A 15,623-nucleotide genomic window follows, 5' to 3' on the forward strand; every position below is an offset into this window, starting at 1 on the left:
TCCCATATCAGGGCCCTTTCGCTATTGCCCAAGCACAAGGGCACCCAGCCCTGGTTAGCACAACACAGAGCACTGGCCGTCCAGCACAGCAGGCCAGTCAAGGCAAACGTAGGCAGCCCGGCCCCAGCTGGCCCCTGGGAACACTTGCTGGTTCACTCCGGGCTTGTGTGTGACCCCCTTCTGAGGGACAGGCCCCATGCTCCAGGTGATTCTCTGTATAACAGCAGGGCCCAGAGCTGCTCTGTGGCAGGGCCCCAGCTGTCTCACCCCACCTCTGTTGTCAGGCCCCAGCCCCCACTCGTCAGTAGTTTGTTCCTAGACCAAGAGGATCTGCGAGGAGGTATGTGGATCAGGCAGCAGCAGCATTATTCTGGCACCCAGACCCCCCCCTGCAGAGCGGCTGGACCCACAGGCCGCTGGGTTTGACAATAAGGGGCCGTACTAGGCCCCGAGCTTACAGCAGTTTAAGATTTACCCAGGTCAGCCACTGAATCCACCGTGACACACAGGGGATGGGTTAGAGCATCAGCCACACGGACCCAGAGATACAGCTGACTCAGACCAGGGCTGCCGTCAGCATACCCCAAAAAAGGCACAGGGTGCGGGGAGGGGTGGGAGGCGAAACACTTGCCAGGGCAGGGAGGGCCGGGCCCATTGTGCCGCCATCCCTGGCTCATGGGCAGAGGTCCCCACACAGCCTCTGAAGGTGCTCTGGAAATAAGCAGTGAGGCAAATGCCAGGCCCAGCCAGCAGGGGGCAGCACACAGTGCCCCGCACTGCTCAGGCTCAGCCAGCAGGGGGCAGCGCACCCTACCTCACATCACCTGGGCAGGGAGGAATTACCTTCAGACCCTGGAGCATGGGCCAGGACTCTGCCCCTGTGTGACCCCAGTATTACAGGCAGGGCCTGGCTGGGGGCAGTGCAGCCTGGCAGGGCCCCTTCTTTGACTTGCCCCTGCTGGGAATGGCACTGACTTGCCGGGACACTCTGGGCTCGGCCCAGAAGACACAGCCCCCGCTGGGTTCTGGAGCAGGGGCGGGCTAGCTCGCTGCCTGGCCTGAGGCAAGTCTGCAGGGATCTGAGCACAGTGCATCCCCAGCCAACAGCAAGAGACGCTGGCTAAGTGTGACCACACCAGGCAGCTCCCGGCCCTGCACCTGGAGCTGTTCCCATATTCCTCACGCCACAGGGACAGGGCAGCTCTAGCCCCGTGCTCCCTGCAGTCCCTGGGCCTCCATAACGTGGGCAGATGGACCCACTGCCCGGGGTGGCCTGGGAGATGCTCATGGCACTAGGGCATCAAAGCCACGATAGCGCAGTGCCCCTCACTCCCCTGGGCTGCGTCACACACCTAGCACCACCGGCTGGGCGAGAGTTCAGCTGGCAGCTCCGCGCCTGGCGCACGACTCCGAACACCCGGCTCACGGGCAGCTCCAGCGGGACCCCAAGCCAGACACACCCCGTACGAAGGGCCTCCAGCGAGCGTCAGCCAGAGCCAGTTCTCCTTACAGGGAGCAGCACAGGGCTCCCCCACGGCGCGCACAGCCCTAGGGAAGGGTCTGACGTAGCCAGGCTCAAATCCAGCCCCGGATCATGCAGCCCTCGGCTGTGCAGCTCAGCGGCACAGACCCCGAGGAGGAGAAAAAGGCACAGGGGTGGGGAAAGGAGTCCCCGGGGGAGGCAGGGGGCTGTCATTCTGTAAGGCGGCTGGCGCAGCTCCCAGCAATGGCCACACAGCAGCCCAGGGAGGCCGACACCCATAGGGGCACCTGCACCGGATGCGCCCGCCGCCCTCTGAACAGGGAAAGGCCTCACCCCGGCAGAGGACCAGTGCTCAAAACCTGCACCCTGTCCTCTGCCACCGCAGGGCCCAGAGCGCTGAGGCAGGCAGGACACAGCACCATGGCAGAGGCCAGGAATCCTGCCCCAGCCCGAGCTCCCCTCCACTTCTGCTTGGGCAGGGCGAGGGGAGTTCCCAGGGGGCAGTGCCATGGAAGATCAAGTCAACATACAGTGCAGCCAGTCCTTACCCCAGGCCCTGCAATCCTGCCGCTGCTGCAGAGGGCCTGGCCAGAAGGGCAGAGCCCCAACCCTGGCACTAACGAACGGCTCCTGCTCCGCGGGGCTGGCAAGAGGCTGCAGGCGAGTGCTGGTGCCAGGGTTACGCATGACACAGCCACAAAGGGCTCAGCATGAGATGCCAGGGCATGGACCCTGGCTGCTCCAAGCCCAGTCCTAAGGGCTGTGCGCCTGCCACAGGCTCAGCATGAGAATCCCAGCAGCACGTGCAGTGTCCAGCACCCAGGCCAGCAGCCGCCCTGCTCAGGGGGCCGTGAGCTCTGGGAACAGCTGGTAAAAGTGCCTGGGAACATTCAAGTAAACAACGAAAGTGGCAGGCGGGCCCCACCCACCGGCCCCCGCTACTGCGAGAGCGATTGGTCGAGCAGCTTCAAGACCCCGCCCACCAAGTGCAGGCTCCCCGTCACCAGCACACGGATGGTGGCTGCTTCCTTGAGCAGGACGGCGCCGCTGCTGGCCACGGGGTGTAGGTGGAGCCCCTTCGTGGCGGGCGCCTGGAAGTGCGGGTCCCGGCCCTGGGTGACCCACTGCAGGGCGTGCGAGATGCAAGGGAACACCAGGGAGTTGGAGTTGAGGGGGCGCTCGGTGGAGGGCACGAAGAGCAGGGGGCCGCGCAGAGGCTCCGGCTTCAGCAGGCCACCCACCCCGTCCACCTGCAGAGGGGTCGACAGCCACAGGTCCTGCCCCCCCTTCTCCGCCATCAGCCTGTTCCACGTTTTCTGGTTCTCCAGGCAGCGGGTCAGCACATTCTCCAGCGTGACGTTGAAGTTCTGCTGGTCTGCAAGGGAGAGAACAAGATGGTCTCATGGTGGCCTCGTAACCGCTCCCCTCTGCCTGTCCCCATGGCCTCCCCTTCTGTGGGCAGACAGAGCCCCCGGCCGATGCCCCCCACGCCCCACAAGCCGGCAAAGTCAGCCCTCCAGAGGAGGGGACTCCTGGAACAGGTCTACACAGCAGGGCTGAGAAGCCAGCAGAGGAATCCGTGACCCCAGCCCTGGCTTTGCGGGGCCATGAGACTGGCCCAAGGGCTAGCCCCACCCAGAAGGCTGGTGTGTGGGGCAGCTTGTCCAGCCCCACCGCCTGCGGGAGCAGCACATGCATTCCCAGTTACTCCGGCCAAGAGATCTGACCAGTGCCGGACGCAGGGCACAAATCCGACAGATGGCAACTGCAGGCAGAGACGTCCAGCAAGGAGGTTTCCGGGGCAACCTGTTCCCAGCCCCAGCCTCGAGCCAACCTAGGCCCTTGGGGCAGGAATAGTCCTGCAGAGAGATCCCCCGATGGCGGGCAGGGCAGGATCCAAGCTGGGTAGGGTATTCCTGCCTGGGCCGGCTCCCCACAGAGCTTCACCTGCCGTGGCACTGACCTGCGTTCCCCACCGCAGACACCTCCGTGAAGTTGGGGCAGAAGACGGCGTAGTCAAACTGGCAAGGCTGGGCACAAGAGAGAGCGTCAGCCCAGTGATCCACACCAGGCTCGGGACCGGGGGACAAGGCGCTTCAGCCACTCAGCGGGGGGCCAATCCAGGCCAACGACTGCCCCCAGCCGCCTGGCTGGGAGCCCAGCGCTCCCCAGGGAAGGGCTGCTCCCGATGGAGATGGAACAGGCGCTGAGGGGCGGCCGGGGGCCACGAGTGGGCGCTAGCCCCACCTGCTGGCACCTGCTGGTGCGTGGCAAAGTCAGAGGCAAAGGCTGACCCCGACCAGCCGGGCGGGCGTAGGGCTGGGGTCAGACACCACTGCTGTGGGAGCCCCCAAAGCTGCCCCCACCCAGCCGGGCCAGGCCACAAGGCTTGGAACCTGCCCAGCATGGCTGAGACACCTGCCAGCGCCCGGCGTCGCCCCAGGGCAGGGACGAGGCGCTGAGGGGAACGACTGAGCCGAGGGTCGGGGCAGGGCTGGGAACAGAACCCAGGAGTCCGGGCTGGAGCTGGCAGCCTCAGAGGCCGGCATGTCCCTGTAACGCCCGCCCCAGCATACACACGTTTGCTGCGCTCCCCTCCCAAGGGCCATCAGCCCCTCCCTCCCTCACCGACCCCCCCACCCTGGCTGGGCCCAGACAGGCTCACCAGCAGCAGCTTGAGCAGAGCAGCCGTGTCCCGGTCTCCGGTGGCGTTGAAGAGAAGCACCCGGACCTCGGAGCCGCTGCCGACCAGAAGAGACCAGCCCGGTCAGTGGGGGGCTCTCGCTCCCAGCCCCACTCGCTGCTACCGCCTGACGGGGCCCAGCAGCCCAGCAACCCCAACCTGCGGCCTGACCCCCTGTCCTCCCCCACCCACCCTGGCGCCAGGCAGTTACCGAGACAGAAGCTCCACCCTCCATACGCCCCAACACCCCCTGCAGCGCAGGGCCCCTCTCCCCGCCCCCGCCGGGCCACAGGCCTTCACTCCCACCCCCCAGGCCGGCTCCGGGAAAGCCCCAGGCCAGCCTGCTCCCTCCAGCTGCCCTGGGCGGGGCTGGGGCCGGGGCCAAGCCGGTGACAGCAGAGCAGCGCCAACGCCTCCCCGGCCCAGCCTCCTTACTCCACGGGCTTCTCCTCGTTGAGGGCTGCCTGGCGGAACCAGCGCACGCAGGCCTGCACGCTGCTGGTGGTGTGAGCCCCGTCGATGTACCACGTCACCGTGCCGTGCCGCAGCACCTGCGTGCGACCCAGCCACTCCGTGTCCCGCAGCCCTGCGAGGAGAGAGGGGCCATCAGAAGGGCCGGCCCCCGGCCCAGCTGAATTACGCAGCACGAGGGGAGCAGGCACCGGGGGCGGTGGCGTCTAAGGACAGGCCGGGGGCCCAGCTGACAGCACTGCAGCCCGGCCAGCACAGAGCTACGTTAACCCGCCCGGAGCTCTTCCTCCGACGAGGCCGTCCAGGGCGTTTCACAGGGGAGACGCCTTCCTCTTGCGCCACTGCCGAGCTCCCCCACGTCCTGCGCTGCACCAGCCCAGCCCACCTCCCCCATTCTAGTCCTGGCTGCTGGGGCAAGGAGCCTGGCAGTGACCCACTGCACCCCCGGCCATGGGCAGCCCCCCGCAGTGGAGTGGCCCTGAGCCAGCACGCTGCAGGGGAGACACCCAGCGTGGGCAGGGCAGGGCAGGGGCTGCACCATCACCGTCAGCACTTGCAGGCGCCTGGGGGTTAAAACTGCGGCATAGGAAGAGCTGCAGGGCAGCGAGGGGCAGCCTGGGAGCCCCACGTGACAGGCAGATGCACTGGAGCAGCAGTGTCCTCACCCTGCACCATAGAGCCACTGGGCCTGAATGTGGGCGCCAGGGGCACAGGTCTCTTGTCTGAAAGCTCCGTGCTGGGCTGCAAGGCCTTCAGCTCCTCAGCACCTGCAAGGAGACGGAAGCACGGCTGAGTCACCCTTCGAGAAGCCCCCACGGCCACCCCAGCACTCGCCCTTCCCCCCACCGCCGGGAGCCACCCGGGGCCCACGCCCCAGAAACCAGAGGCGGAGGCGACTGAAAGCTGAAACCACCAAGTGGAAACCCTCAGTCCAAATCCTCCCTCTTAATCCTTCTACCTCGTCAAATCCTAGGGCTGGAAGCGACCTCAGGAGGTCACGTCCACCCCCTGCTGACAGCAGGACCAGCCCCAACTAAATCATCCCAGCCAGGGCTCTGTCCAGCTGGGACTTAACAGACCTCTAGGGAAGCAAACAACCTCTGCCCTAGATAACCCATTCCAGAGCCTCACCACTCTCCAAGTGAGAAAATTTGCCTCAATATCCAAACCACACCGGCCCCTCCACAAGAAGCTACATTCTCACAGATTTACAGCTGAAGGACCATCCACACTTGACTTGGCCCCTCTCTTTGCTCCCCAGGAGAGGACCCGTTACTCACACGCCTTTCTTTTAGCAGGGATGCGGATTAGTGTTTTCAGACTCTGGTTAACTCTGCATTCCTCGTGGCTTAGAAAACGGTGGCTACCCGATTGCTTATGGACCAGAGAGAGCAGAACCTCCCAGTTACAAACCCCCCAGGAACGGACGCTGCTCCTAAATCTGAAATTTTTGTATGTGAACAAAACACGAGGGTTGTTCTTCCAAAAGCTCACAGCTGAGCCCTGACTTAATGCAGCTCAGAAAGGGCCATTCTCCAGTCATCGACACTTAACACGGTTCTGTTCCCTCTTTGCCTTTCACTGTTGACTGCTGCCTGGCTGTGGACTGCGGGGGCCAACTGAGGAGTGTGGCTCACGGGTGGGTTTGAAGCTGGGAGGTTCCAGTGTAGTTAACTGTGCTCAGCCCTGGAACCCAGCTGCACTTGGCTGGTAACTTGAATTTCAGGACATGCAAAACAGCCTAGAAAATTTATTCTTAAACAAAAATCACCTTAAATGTTTTGGATGCAAAAATCTGAGTGGTTTTCCATGAGCTGGAGAGCGAGTTTCCAAGATGGACAGAGTCATAAATATTCATAATTTGAGAACGGGGCCAGTCAGAGCCCAGACTGGGAGAAGCTATAAAAGAAGGGGTCCGGGACCTTGCAGTGGGCTCTGCTGAGACGCTGTGAAGCTACACAGTGTGGTCTCCTGGAGGCAGAACTGGGTCCCAGCCCCTCTGACGACTTTGCCACTCTCTTGTCCCAGCAGCACAGCCCTGCCCTCCCCAGCCCCGAACACAGCCCGGCACCCAAGAGGGGAAGGAGTTTAGGCCTTAGCGTATTTTGTATTAAATTCACATTTTGTTTTAAACCGAAACCCCTCAGATGAAATACAACGGAAGTTATCCCCGGACTGGCCACCCCTTCCCGCAGAGCTCCCCCTGCTCCCAGCAGGTCAAGGGTGCAGAGCGGCTCCCCCAGCCCCAGTCTCCCACCAAGTGCCAACGGGCTCCCAGCCCAAGCTCCTCAGGTTGCTTGGGAAACACCCCAGGGGCATCTCCAGGGGCCAGGCAGGCGGGGAGCTCTGGCCAGCAGCGCCAGGCTGGGCACAAGCAGTAGCACAGACAGCCCAGTCACAGCTCCCCCTGGACCCCGGGAGAAATGCCCAATGCAGGGCAGGGCAACGGGGGGAGGGTGACGCCAGCCCCTCCCACACTGCCCCTTCGCCCCACCGCTGGGGCGTGCTCCTTACCCCGGTAGCCCTGCTGCTGCAGCCAGGCCCGCGAGAGCTGCAGGGCCAGAGCGGCGTTGGGCCGCTGGTGCTCCCCGGCCAGCCCCAGCCGAAGGGCCTTGTCGTCCTCTTCGAAGGCGTCCAGGTCGGGGCACAGGTACAGCGAGCACTGCACAGGGGAGGGGGCAGGGGGTGAGCAGAGCCCCCAGCTGGGTTCTGCCGACCTGCACACCAGGCCGTGGCAGCAGTGCCTGGAGCCACCCCGCCCAGGGTCTTCCCAGGGGGCCGTTGTACTGCCACGCGTGGACAGGCCCCCATGGGGCGCCAGCACCAGCAGCGCCCACGTCTGGCTGGGGCAGAGGAGAAACGCGGGTGCCCCTGGGCCACCCTGCAAAGGGTCCTGAATGGGCAGGACCACTGGAGCTCGACCCTCCGCAGCTGGAGGGGAGTTGGCGAGATAAGGGCCCCTGTCAGAGCCATGTGGGTGCAGCAGGGGGACTTGCATCCTCCGACCCAGGCCCAGGGACAGCAGCAAGGTGGCCTCAGGAGGGACGGGGGCCCAGGGATGGTGTGTGCACCACAAGAACTCACTGGGCTCTGCCTGGCTCGCTCCCTCAGCACCTCCAGGGGCCGCTCCGGCTGCAGCACCGTGAACGCCGGCACACCAGGCTGAAAGCAATCCAGACAGGCCCTAGCTCAACAGCTGCGCTGGGCCAGGGCTCCCCATCCCCATGTGGGCCTGGTCTCCAGCAAAGGGCTGCAGGTCTGGGGCAGAGAAGTCCCTAAGGGACCTCACTCAGGTGCCCCGCAGCCTGTGCTCTCTGGCTTGGGGCCAGCCTCCCGGGGCAGGGGTACAGGGGCCGGAGGCAGCTGCCTTCCCACCGGTGCTGAGAGCTCCAGCAGGGGGAGCCAAGGTCCTGCTGACCCAGCACTGCCTAGACACCCCCCCACCCCTACCTTGAAGATGCCCCCCTTCTGCCAGGCGATTTTCTCAATGGTGTCCCCCAGGATGCTGGTGTGGTCGATCCCCAGCGAGGAGACCCCGCACACGACCGGCTTCCTGGAGACAGAGAGAAAGTGAGAGCCCAGCCATGGGCCGGCTCTGCTGCCAGCAAAGCGCCCAGACCCCAGGGCCCCTGCCAGCTCGCCCCAGGGCCCAGAGCCTTTTCCTGCCCAGGCACAGCTAGACCAGCATCCCTCCGGAACGGGCCAGGCACCCCACAGTCACTAGCCAGCGGGGGGTCAGCAGCTGACCCAACCCCCTGCCGGGCCCAGGCTCTGGGACAGCCAGCGGCCCCAACAGGCTAGTATCACGCAGAGGCAGGTGCCTCGGCCCCGCACCAGGCCTGGCCTGCTCCTACCTGATGATGTTGGTGCAGTCGTAGGCACCCCCAATGCCAACCTCCACCACAGCCAAGTCCACCTGGAGAGGACACAAGAGCCTGGTAAGGGGTCCCCCTGGCATCCATGCCCAGTACCGCCCTACGGCACTGCCCTGAGCAGGGGCAGGGGGCTCAGCACCCCACGCAGGGTACCTCCTGCTCCCTGCAGCCTTCAGAACTCGCTGGGCAGGGACAGACCCTGACCCAGCCTGGCAGAGGAACGTCCCTGGCACGCATGGGTGCCCAGAGAGCTGCCCATGCCAGCCTGCAGCAGGCACGTGTCCACGAGGGAACATGAACCCAGGGCCCTCACACACAGAGGCCTCTGCCTGTGGAAGCCAGGGGAGAAGCTCCACCCCCTCGCAGCAGCATTACCCCACAGGCTGCAACCCCACGGGGGCTGTCGCCCGCACGAGCAGCCACACGTGGGCAGCTGCCAGGACTTTGCCCCCGGGCAGCACTAGGCCAGCAAGAGAACAAGGCTCCTGCCCCATCCCTGCAGCAGACGACTGGCTGAACCGGGGCCTGGGCATGAGGAGGCCCAGGGCTGCAGCGACCAGACCCTCAGCTCCCGCTGGCGCCCGTGCAGGGGGGAGCTCAGCCCATCGGGGCGCTGAGCAGGGCAGCGCCGTACCTTCTCCTGCAGGAAGACGTGGAAGGCCATGATGGTGAGGAAGCGGAAGTAGGCGGGCATGCTGGCGTGGCCGGGGTCCTGCACGACAGGCGTTACCTGAGGGGACTCGGGGCAGCTGCTCTACCCCAGCCCCACCGCAAAGTTACAGCCACACAAGCAGCCAGGGCCTGAGCCCCCTCCTGGTGCTGGGAGGCTCTGGCCCATCCCCCCAGGGCCCGGCTCACCCGAGCGCCGTACGGAAATGGCTGATTTCACCACATGCTGGGGAAAGAGACAGGCCCAAAGGCGCCCAGCGAGGCAGAGCAGGAGACGAGGGGGCTCTGCTCTAAACTCAGCCGGTCCCTGGCCGGAGCCAGCCTGGGGCAGGGATCTGACTCTGCCTGGCCCCCGGCATGGGTACAGGAACAGGCGCTCCACTGGCCCAGCGCAGCCGCCGCCCCTGCCCCGAGCTCCCCAGCACACACCTTGGTCCCCTCCAGCCGGTTGTACACCTGCCAGAAGTACTTGCTGAAGAGCTCCTTGCTGATCGGCTGCCCATTGATGCGGATCCTCTCGCGCACCTGGACCAGGTGGGGTGAGCTGTGGGGAGGGGAGAACAGAGAGTCAGCACCTGGGACAGCTCCCTCCATGCCCCCCTCCCCCCGCCTGCCTACCTGTAGAAGCCGGTCTTCAGGCCATAGCTGCGGAGGATGCGCTCCGTGAAGGCGCACGTCGAGCCCTGCGGAAGACGTGGGCGGCGTCAGCCGTGGAGCCAGCCTGCCCCCTGTCCCTCCCCAGCAAAGAGACCCCCTGGATTGCCCTCCGGCCCACAGCACGGCTCTCCTCCACCCCCAGCACCCCTGCCCTGGGCACCCCACCACCCATCACACGGCCCTCTACTTCCCAGCCCTTCCCCGAGCCCCATCCCCGCCAGCGCCCCGCCCTGCCCCGCTCACCTTGCCCTTTGTCCCCGTTACGTGGATAATGTTCAGTTGATCCAGGTCTTCGACCTGCCAGGCAGAAGTTAACAAACCCATGAGGGGGCCCAGGGTTGGGGAGAGGCCCCCTCCTATCGCTGCGCTAGCCTGGCCGGGGGGGGTCCACCCATCCTACCGAGAGAGGCCAGTGCAGCCTGGGACACCCGCTCCAGCTGTCCACCGCCCCCGGCCCTGGCTGGGAGGGCTCTGATCAGCGGGGAAGTGGCAGCTCTCACCTTTAACCCACTGCGCTCCAAGAAGCCTTTCATAGCCTCCAGCTGCACCTGGGGGTCTCCTCGCTCCCGCTTCACCTGCTCCAGGTAGCTGGCGTTGGTCTGGAGGGTGTTCAGGGTCCGGATGGCATCCTGCAAGGAGACAAGAGGTGAGGCCCGGGCAGCTCTCCGCCTGCACCGAGAGCCAACGCTCCGGGCCCCAGGTGCGCCAGAACAGGGCCCCTGCTCACTCCTGGCCCTATGCACCCAGCTGAGGGGCTCCCAGGCAGCCTGAGCCAGCACTCCCGCCCAGCACAGGGCTACCAGCCATCGCTCTTCCGGGGAGGACTGTGGAACCGCCAAGGCTGAAGCTCTCGGCAGCTGCCTCCTAAACCCTGTGCCACCCACCAACTCCACGTCCAGGGCCCCCCAAGTGGGGGGAAGGAGTTTCTTAGCCATCCCCCTGTGCCAAGAACCTCGCCCACCCTGCACTAAGGGCCGGGCTGACACGTAACAAAGGGAAGGCAAAGAAGCACCAGGATCTCACCCTCCCCCTACCAGGCAGGCACCAATCCGTGGCCATGCCCCCTGCTTACGCCCCAGCCAGAGCAAGCAAAGGTCGTGCTCGGGGGCCCGGAGGGGACACACCACGCGGGGCCATGTGCTACACCACCGTATACTCACGCACTGGAGGGCAAAACACAGCAGCCACGTCAGACCCAGCCGTGAGCTCCATCTGCTCCCCAGCTGCCTTCAGCACAGCTGGACTTGCACATGGCTGGTCTGTCCTGCCCCGTTCTCATTGTGGGCCTGTCCCAGGTACAGCGCTTGGAGCAAGGGGAACGGAAATCCAGTGCCTGCTAGCTACGTGACTTGCCGCGCATTGCCCTCCTCTCCTGCCGGTCTGCTCAGCCCAGACCCGGCAGGGAGACGTGATTGGTAACCCCTTAGCAATGCCCGAGAGGAAGGAGCACGAAGTTGGGGGGCACGAGCAACCTCCCGGGGGAGAAGCCCAGAGAGTGAGGATCAGCAGGAATTCAGAAAGCCACAGGCAGTTGCTGGAGGAGGCTGGAGGCGCACGAGACCAGCTCAGATAACCCTTGCAAGGCACAGGGCGTCAGGACAGAGCGTAGGTCGATCACAAGACGCGACTCGGCCATGCAGGCAGGAGTGCTGGTGTCAGAGAGCCCCGGGGCGCCTTGGGTTGGTTCCAAGGGCAGAATAATCCACCTCCAGTCTGCACCAAGCCCAATGCGCTTTACCCCTTTCCAGCATTAACAGCACTTGTACAGCAGGAGCACCCAACAGCCCAGGGTCCTGCTGGGTCAGACACGGCACGTGTGAGAGACCCTCTGCACCAAAGAGTCTACGAGCTAAACAGAGACAGGCTGGGGGCAAGAAGGGAAACCGAGGCAGAGAGAGTGTTCTGGCAGCCAGCAGCAGAATGGGGGTTAGAACCCAGGGCTCCCCACTTCCCCCACAGTGCCCCAGTCACAGGCCCTAGCAGAGTGCTTGCAGGGTGTATTCTCACCCACATCCATCATAGCATTGGCTGTGTCGAGGGGTTTTAAGGTCCTGATTTTCCAAGGCTCAGAATAGCCTCTTTAAATGCTGATTAATACATTTCCCAGGGCTGGCTTTAGTTCCAACCAGCCACACACAGAGCGGCGATTTATTGGGGTTTCTTAGAAGCACTTCTGGGGATAGATGGCAGGGCTGGCAGGGGCCGGACTGTAACCAGATACACGCCCCACAAATTCCCTCTATAAAAAGCACTAGCCACGCTCCTGCAGATGCATGTGGCTATTTATACTGGGTGGGACACTGTATCTCCTGGGGATTCCTGGGCGCAAAGGCACTGGACACACATTCTACTTTTCACCTTCTCGCCCAAGGCACAGATGGACAGAATCAGGCCATCCCCACACTGCTCCAGAAGGCTCCCCCATCACACAAGGCTCCCTTCCCCTACAGGGCCGGCAAGCCAGCCCACTGCCTATGGTTCACCGAAGCACTTCCCAGCTCACACAGATTATTCGGCACTATCATAACACAAGAGACTCCTGTGATAAACCAGCGTGCTAGGTGCTGTACGAACACTTAATGAAGAGAAAGTTTCTTGATCAGGGACAGAACCGATTTACATATATTGAAAGGCCATTCTCTTGGAGAACACACGCAAACATACATCCCGAGATCTTCAAGTTACACACAAAGCTCTTTGACTGAGCGATGTTCTGAGCGAGCAATTTTCAAGCAACATGCATTGAAAATTGGATTTTTAATCGCCCTGAACAAACTTACGTCAGTGACAACCACCTTCTAAATTCAGACTCACATGTAAGCTATTGTGATGAGAAAAGGGTTTATTTTATTTGTACAGAAGTGACTTCATTTCATTTGAGAAAATGCAGAAAGTGCAGTCTGAGAATGACTAAGGCCACTGGGCAACAGCAGCATGGCAAGAGAGATGACGGGAAAGAGATGCTGAGCAGTGTGGTCACTCCATGGGAAGTTAGGAGGGCAGGAAGCCAGGGAGCAGTCAGCAGCAGCATTTAGGTAAGCTTTGCTATGGAGCCTTACTGGAAAGGGAACTAATTTGAAACCCAGGAAACCCTCCGCAACGTCTGTATGAAGCGCACCAGAGAAAATAAAAATCAGCTCGGGCAGAGCGAGGGAGTCACCCACTGAGGTCTGGGCCAGCGCGACTGCTCAGCCTCAGGGCTGTGCCCAGGGCCAAATCCGCAAGTCACACACAGGTTGTGGTGTTAGTCTGTATTCCAGCAAAACAAACCGGCAGGCGTGGCGCACTTTAAAGGCTAAGGGAATAATTCATTAGGGGATGAGCTTCCCTGGGACAGACCCACTAAGAGGGTCCGTCTCACAAAAGCTCATCCCCTAATACATTATTCTGTTAGTCTTTAAAGTGCGCCACGCCTGCTAACGAGCACCAAAGCCACCCGCCAGCGCAGCGCCCCTCTTCCCATGTCCCCGATAACCCCAAATCCCCCCACGTGGCGGTACCGCCCAAAGCTCCCCCCAGCCTGCTCCACACACACTATGATGGGCCCATACCCCTCCCCCTGCTGCAGCCCCCCAGCCCAACTCGGACAGGGGCCCCGGCACACGCTGCCCCAAAGCCACCCCCGGCCCATCCCTCCGGCCCCAGCTCCCCACCCACGGGCCGCCCCACGTGTCCGGCTGATGTAACCCGCCGGGCCCCTACCTGATACTCCATCCTGGGCACGCGGGCCGGCCTGGTGCTGAAGCAGCGCTGCCCGCCGGCCGCCGCCACCAGCCGCAGCGCGCAGCGCAGCACGAGGAGCCCGCGAAAGCCCATCCCGCCTCCCACTGACAGGCGGCCGGGCCACCGACCCGCGCCGCAGCCCTCCCACGTGGGCGTCCGCCCCGCCCCCGGAGCCGCCTCCCACGAGCCCTGCGCAGGCGCGCCGCCATTTTTGTGAGGGGCACGACAGAAACAGGAGCAGACGGGCCGCCATCATTGTGAGGGGCAACAGTCTCTTAAAAGGGCAACACTCTGCCGCTCAGTGATTATGGCTACCGCGTTACAGCAACTATAGAGGGGACCCACAACATTGACCTCATAGCAGACTTCCTCCCTGCACACGCTGTGCTTCACCAAGAGCTACACACACTGAGCAATTCCCTCCCTCCCTCCTCGCTGGCAGGCCACCCCCCCCTTAGAGACGTGTCATTCTCCAGGATTTCTCCAATACAGAACCCTGGTTCCCACAGCATCTACAGAGCAACAGCCCCCAGCAAAAGCCTGGTCCCACACCCTCCCTGCTGCTGAGCTAAAAAGACCTGCAGGGCCTGTAGACAGCCTACACCGCCAGCCTGCCCAGGGCACTCTGTTGGAGTTAAGGGCAGCTCGCCCAACTGGGGAGCACAAAGTCCAAGCAAGCAGGTTAGCTCAATAAAAGCTGTTTTCATTACAAAAGGGGATGTCACGGCAGTGGCAAACTGCGCAAACAACAGGCCCACTGGCGCAAATGCTCAACTACAGGCAGGGTAGTTTGAGCGCCGAACACAGGGCCCCCGAAAATCCACAACCTTCGTTCAACCAAGAAGTGGAGCGTAACCAAGCGTGCCTCCGTGTTCTCCTTCATGCGCAAATGCACGGGCAAGATGTGCATTCCGGCCCTGGAACGGACATGGCTGAGGTCTAGTCTAAAAGGATTTAGGTGAGGACTAAAACAAGCTTTAAAGCTTGCTGCTACAGGCCCAAGCAAGCTCCACTCCTTAGCAGGTTCCAACAAAGGCCTCCCTCTTACCCTCTTACCATTCCCACTCTGCTGTTTATACAGCTTTAGCAGTGGTGTTATACTTATACACTTAGCACCCTCAAATTTCAAAACAAAAATGAAATTACCATCTCAATTCTTCGCATGTAGGAGCAGCTCCACCACCTTCAGCACATCCAGCAAGCTATTGCAGCTCTGGCAAGGACCAGTTTTTAGTACAGGAACCATATGTTCTCATTCAGGATTATCATCTACTGCCCATACCAGGGTAGTGACTAGCAGCCCCAGTCACAGACCAGACACTGTACGAACACCCAAAATAGTCCTTGCCCCAAAACGCCTCAGTAGAAACATGCATAGGAAGAGCAGGACTCACCACTCTAAGGTGGCTATCTTCTAAGAGTACAGCACTGCTCTTGAGAGAAAGGAATCAGCAGTTCTTGCTCATGTGTTGAGGCAGGATCTAGTTTGTTGACACCATTTTGCATTATCTTTGTCATGGTGGATTTAACACTGGTTTCTAGATCCAAACTATTTTTAACAAAGAGAGAGTTGAGCATGCTGCCTGTCTACAGCAGCATCTGTTCTTACTCAAAAAGAAGAAATCCCCACCACTTAAGCAAAAAAACCCCACAAACTACTTTCTTCAATGTAAGGACATGCAACTCCAGTCAAGCCACTAAAGGAGACATCACTGCCTTAATTACAGGTGCCTGAACTGTTACCTACTTGCTCTGAGTTGCAATTCCACAGCATTCTCTCCACTTTCCGCATTTGCTCAAAAATTCATCGGGGCATAGAAATTATTTTAAAAAATGAAATGTATGTTTTACAACTGGCAAGGGACACCAGTTGCCTGCAGCTGCATAAATTCATGCTCCTTTCACACAAAAAGCTGCCCAAATCTGCCCATTAGATTCCAAAACCTATCCCAGAGAAGAGCTTTACCTTATACATGTCCTTTATCATCCTTACTTTCTGCTCTGAAGTGAGTTTGATCTCCACTGCCTGCTGTTTACAGACCTCTCACCGACTGTCCAGTGC

At 61.8% G+C, this 15,623-nt stretch overlaps 1 protein-coding gene across 1 annotated transcript; it reads right to left on the reverse strand.

Moving 5' to 3' along the window:
- Positions 1–2,089: 2,089 nt before the first annotated feature.
- FPGS (folylpolyglutamate synthase) lies at positions 2,090–13,683 on the reverse strand. Its single transcript, XM_075015808.1, has 15 exons — positions 13,541–13,683; positions 10,339–10,467; positions 10,082–10,135; positions 9,800–9,864; positions 9,611–9,725; positions 9,147–9,224; positions 8,492–8,553; positions 8,088–8,190; positions 7,722–7,799; positions 7,152–7,299; positions 5,303–5,404; positions 4,602–4,752; positions 4,149–4,224; positions 3,447–3,513; positions 2,090–2,858 (listed from the first exon to the last, which is right to left on the reverse strand). The coding sequence occupies exons 1-15, from the start codon at positions 13,652–13,654 to the stop codon at positions 2,422–2,424; spliced, it is 1,779 nt and encodes a 592-aa protein (XP_074871909.1). The 5' UTR covers positions 13,655–13,683; the 3' UTR covers positions 2,090–2,421.
- Positions 13,684–15,623: the final 1,940 nt, after the last annotated feature.

The sequence above is a fragment of the Carettochelys insculpta genome, chromosome 21, assembly GCF_033958435.1.
Source record: "Carettochelys insculpta isolate YL-2023 chromosome 21, ASM3395843v1, whole genome shotgun sequence".
In the NCBI taxonomy this organism is placed as follows: Eukaryota; Metazoa; Chordata; order Testudines; family Carettochelyidae; genus Carettochelys; species Carettochelys insculpta.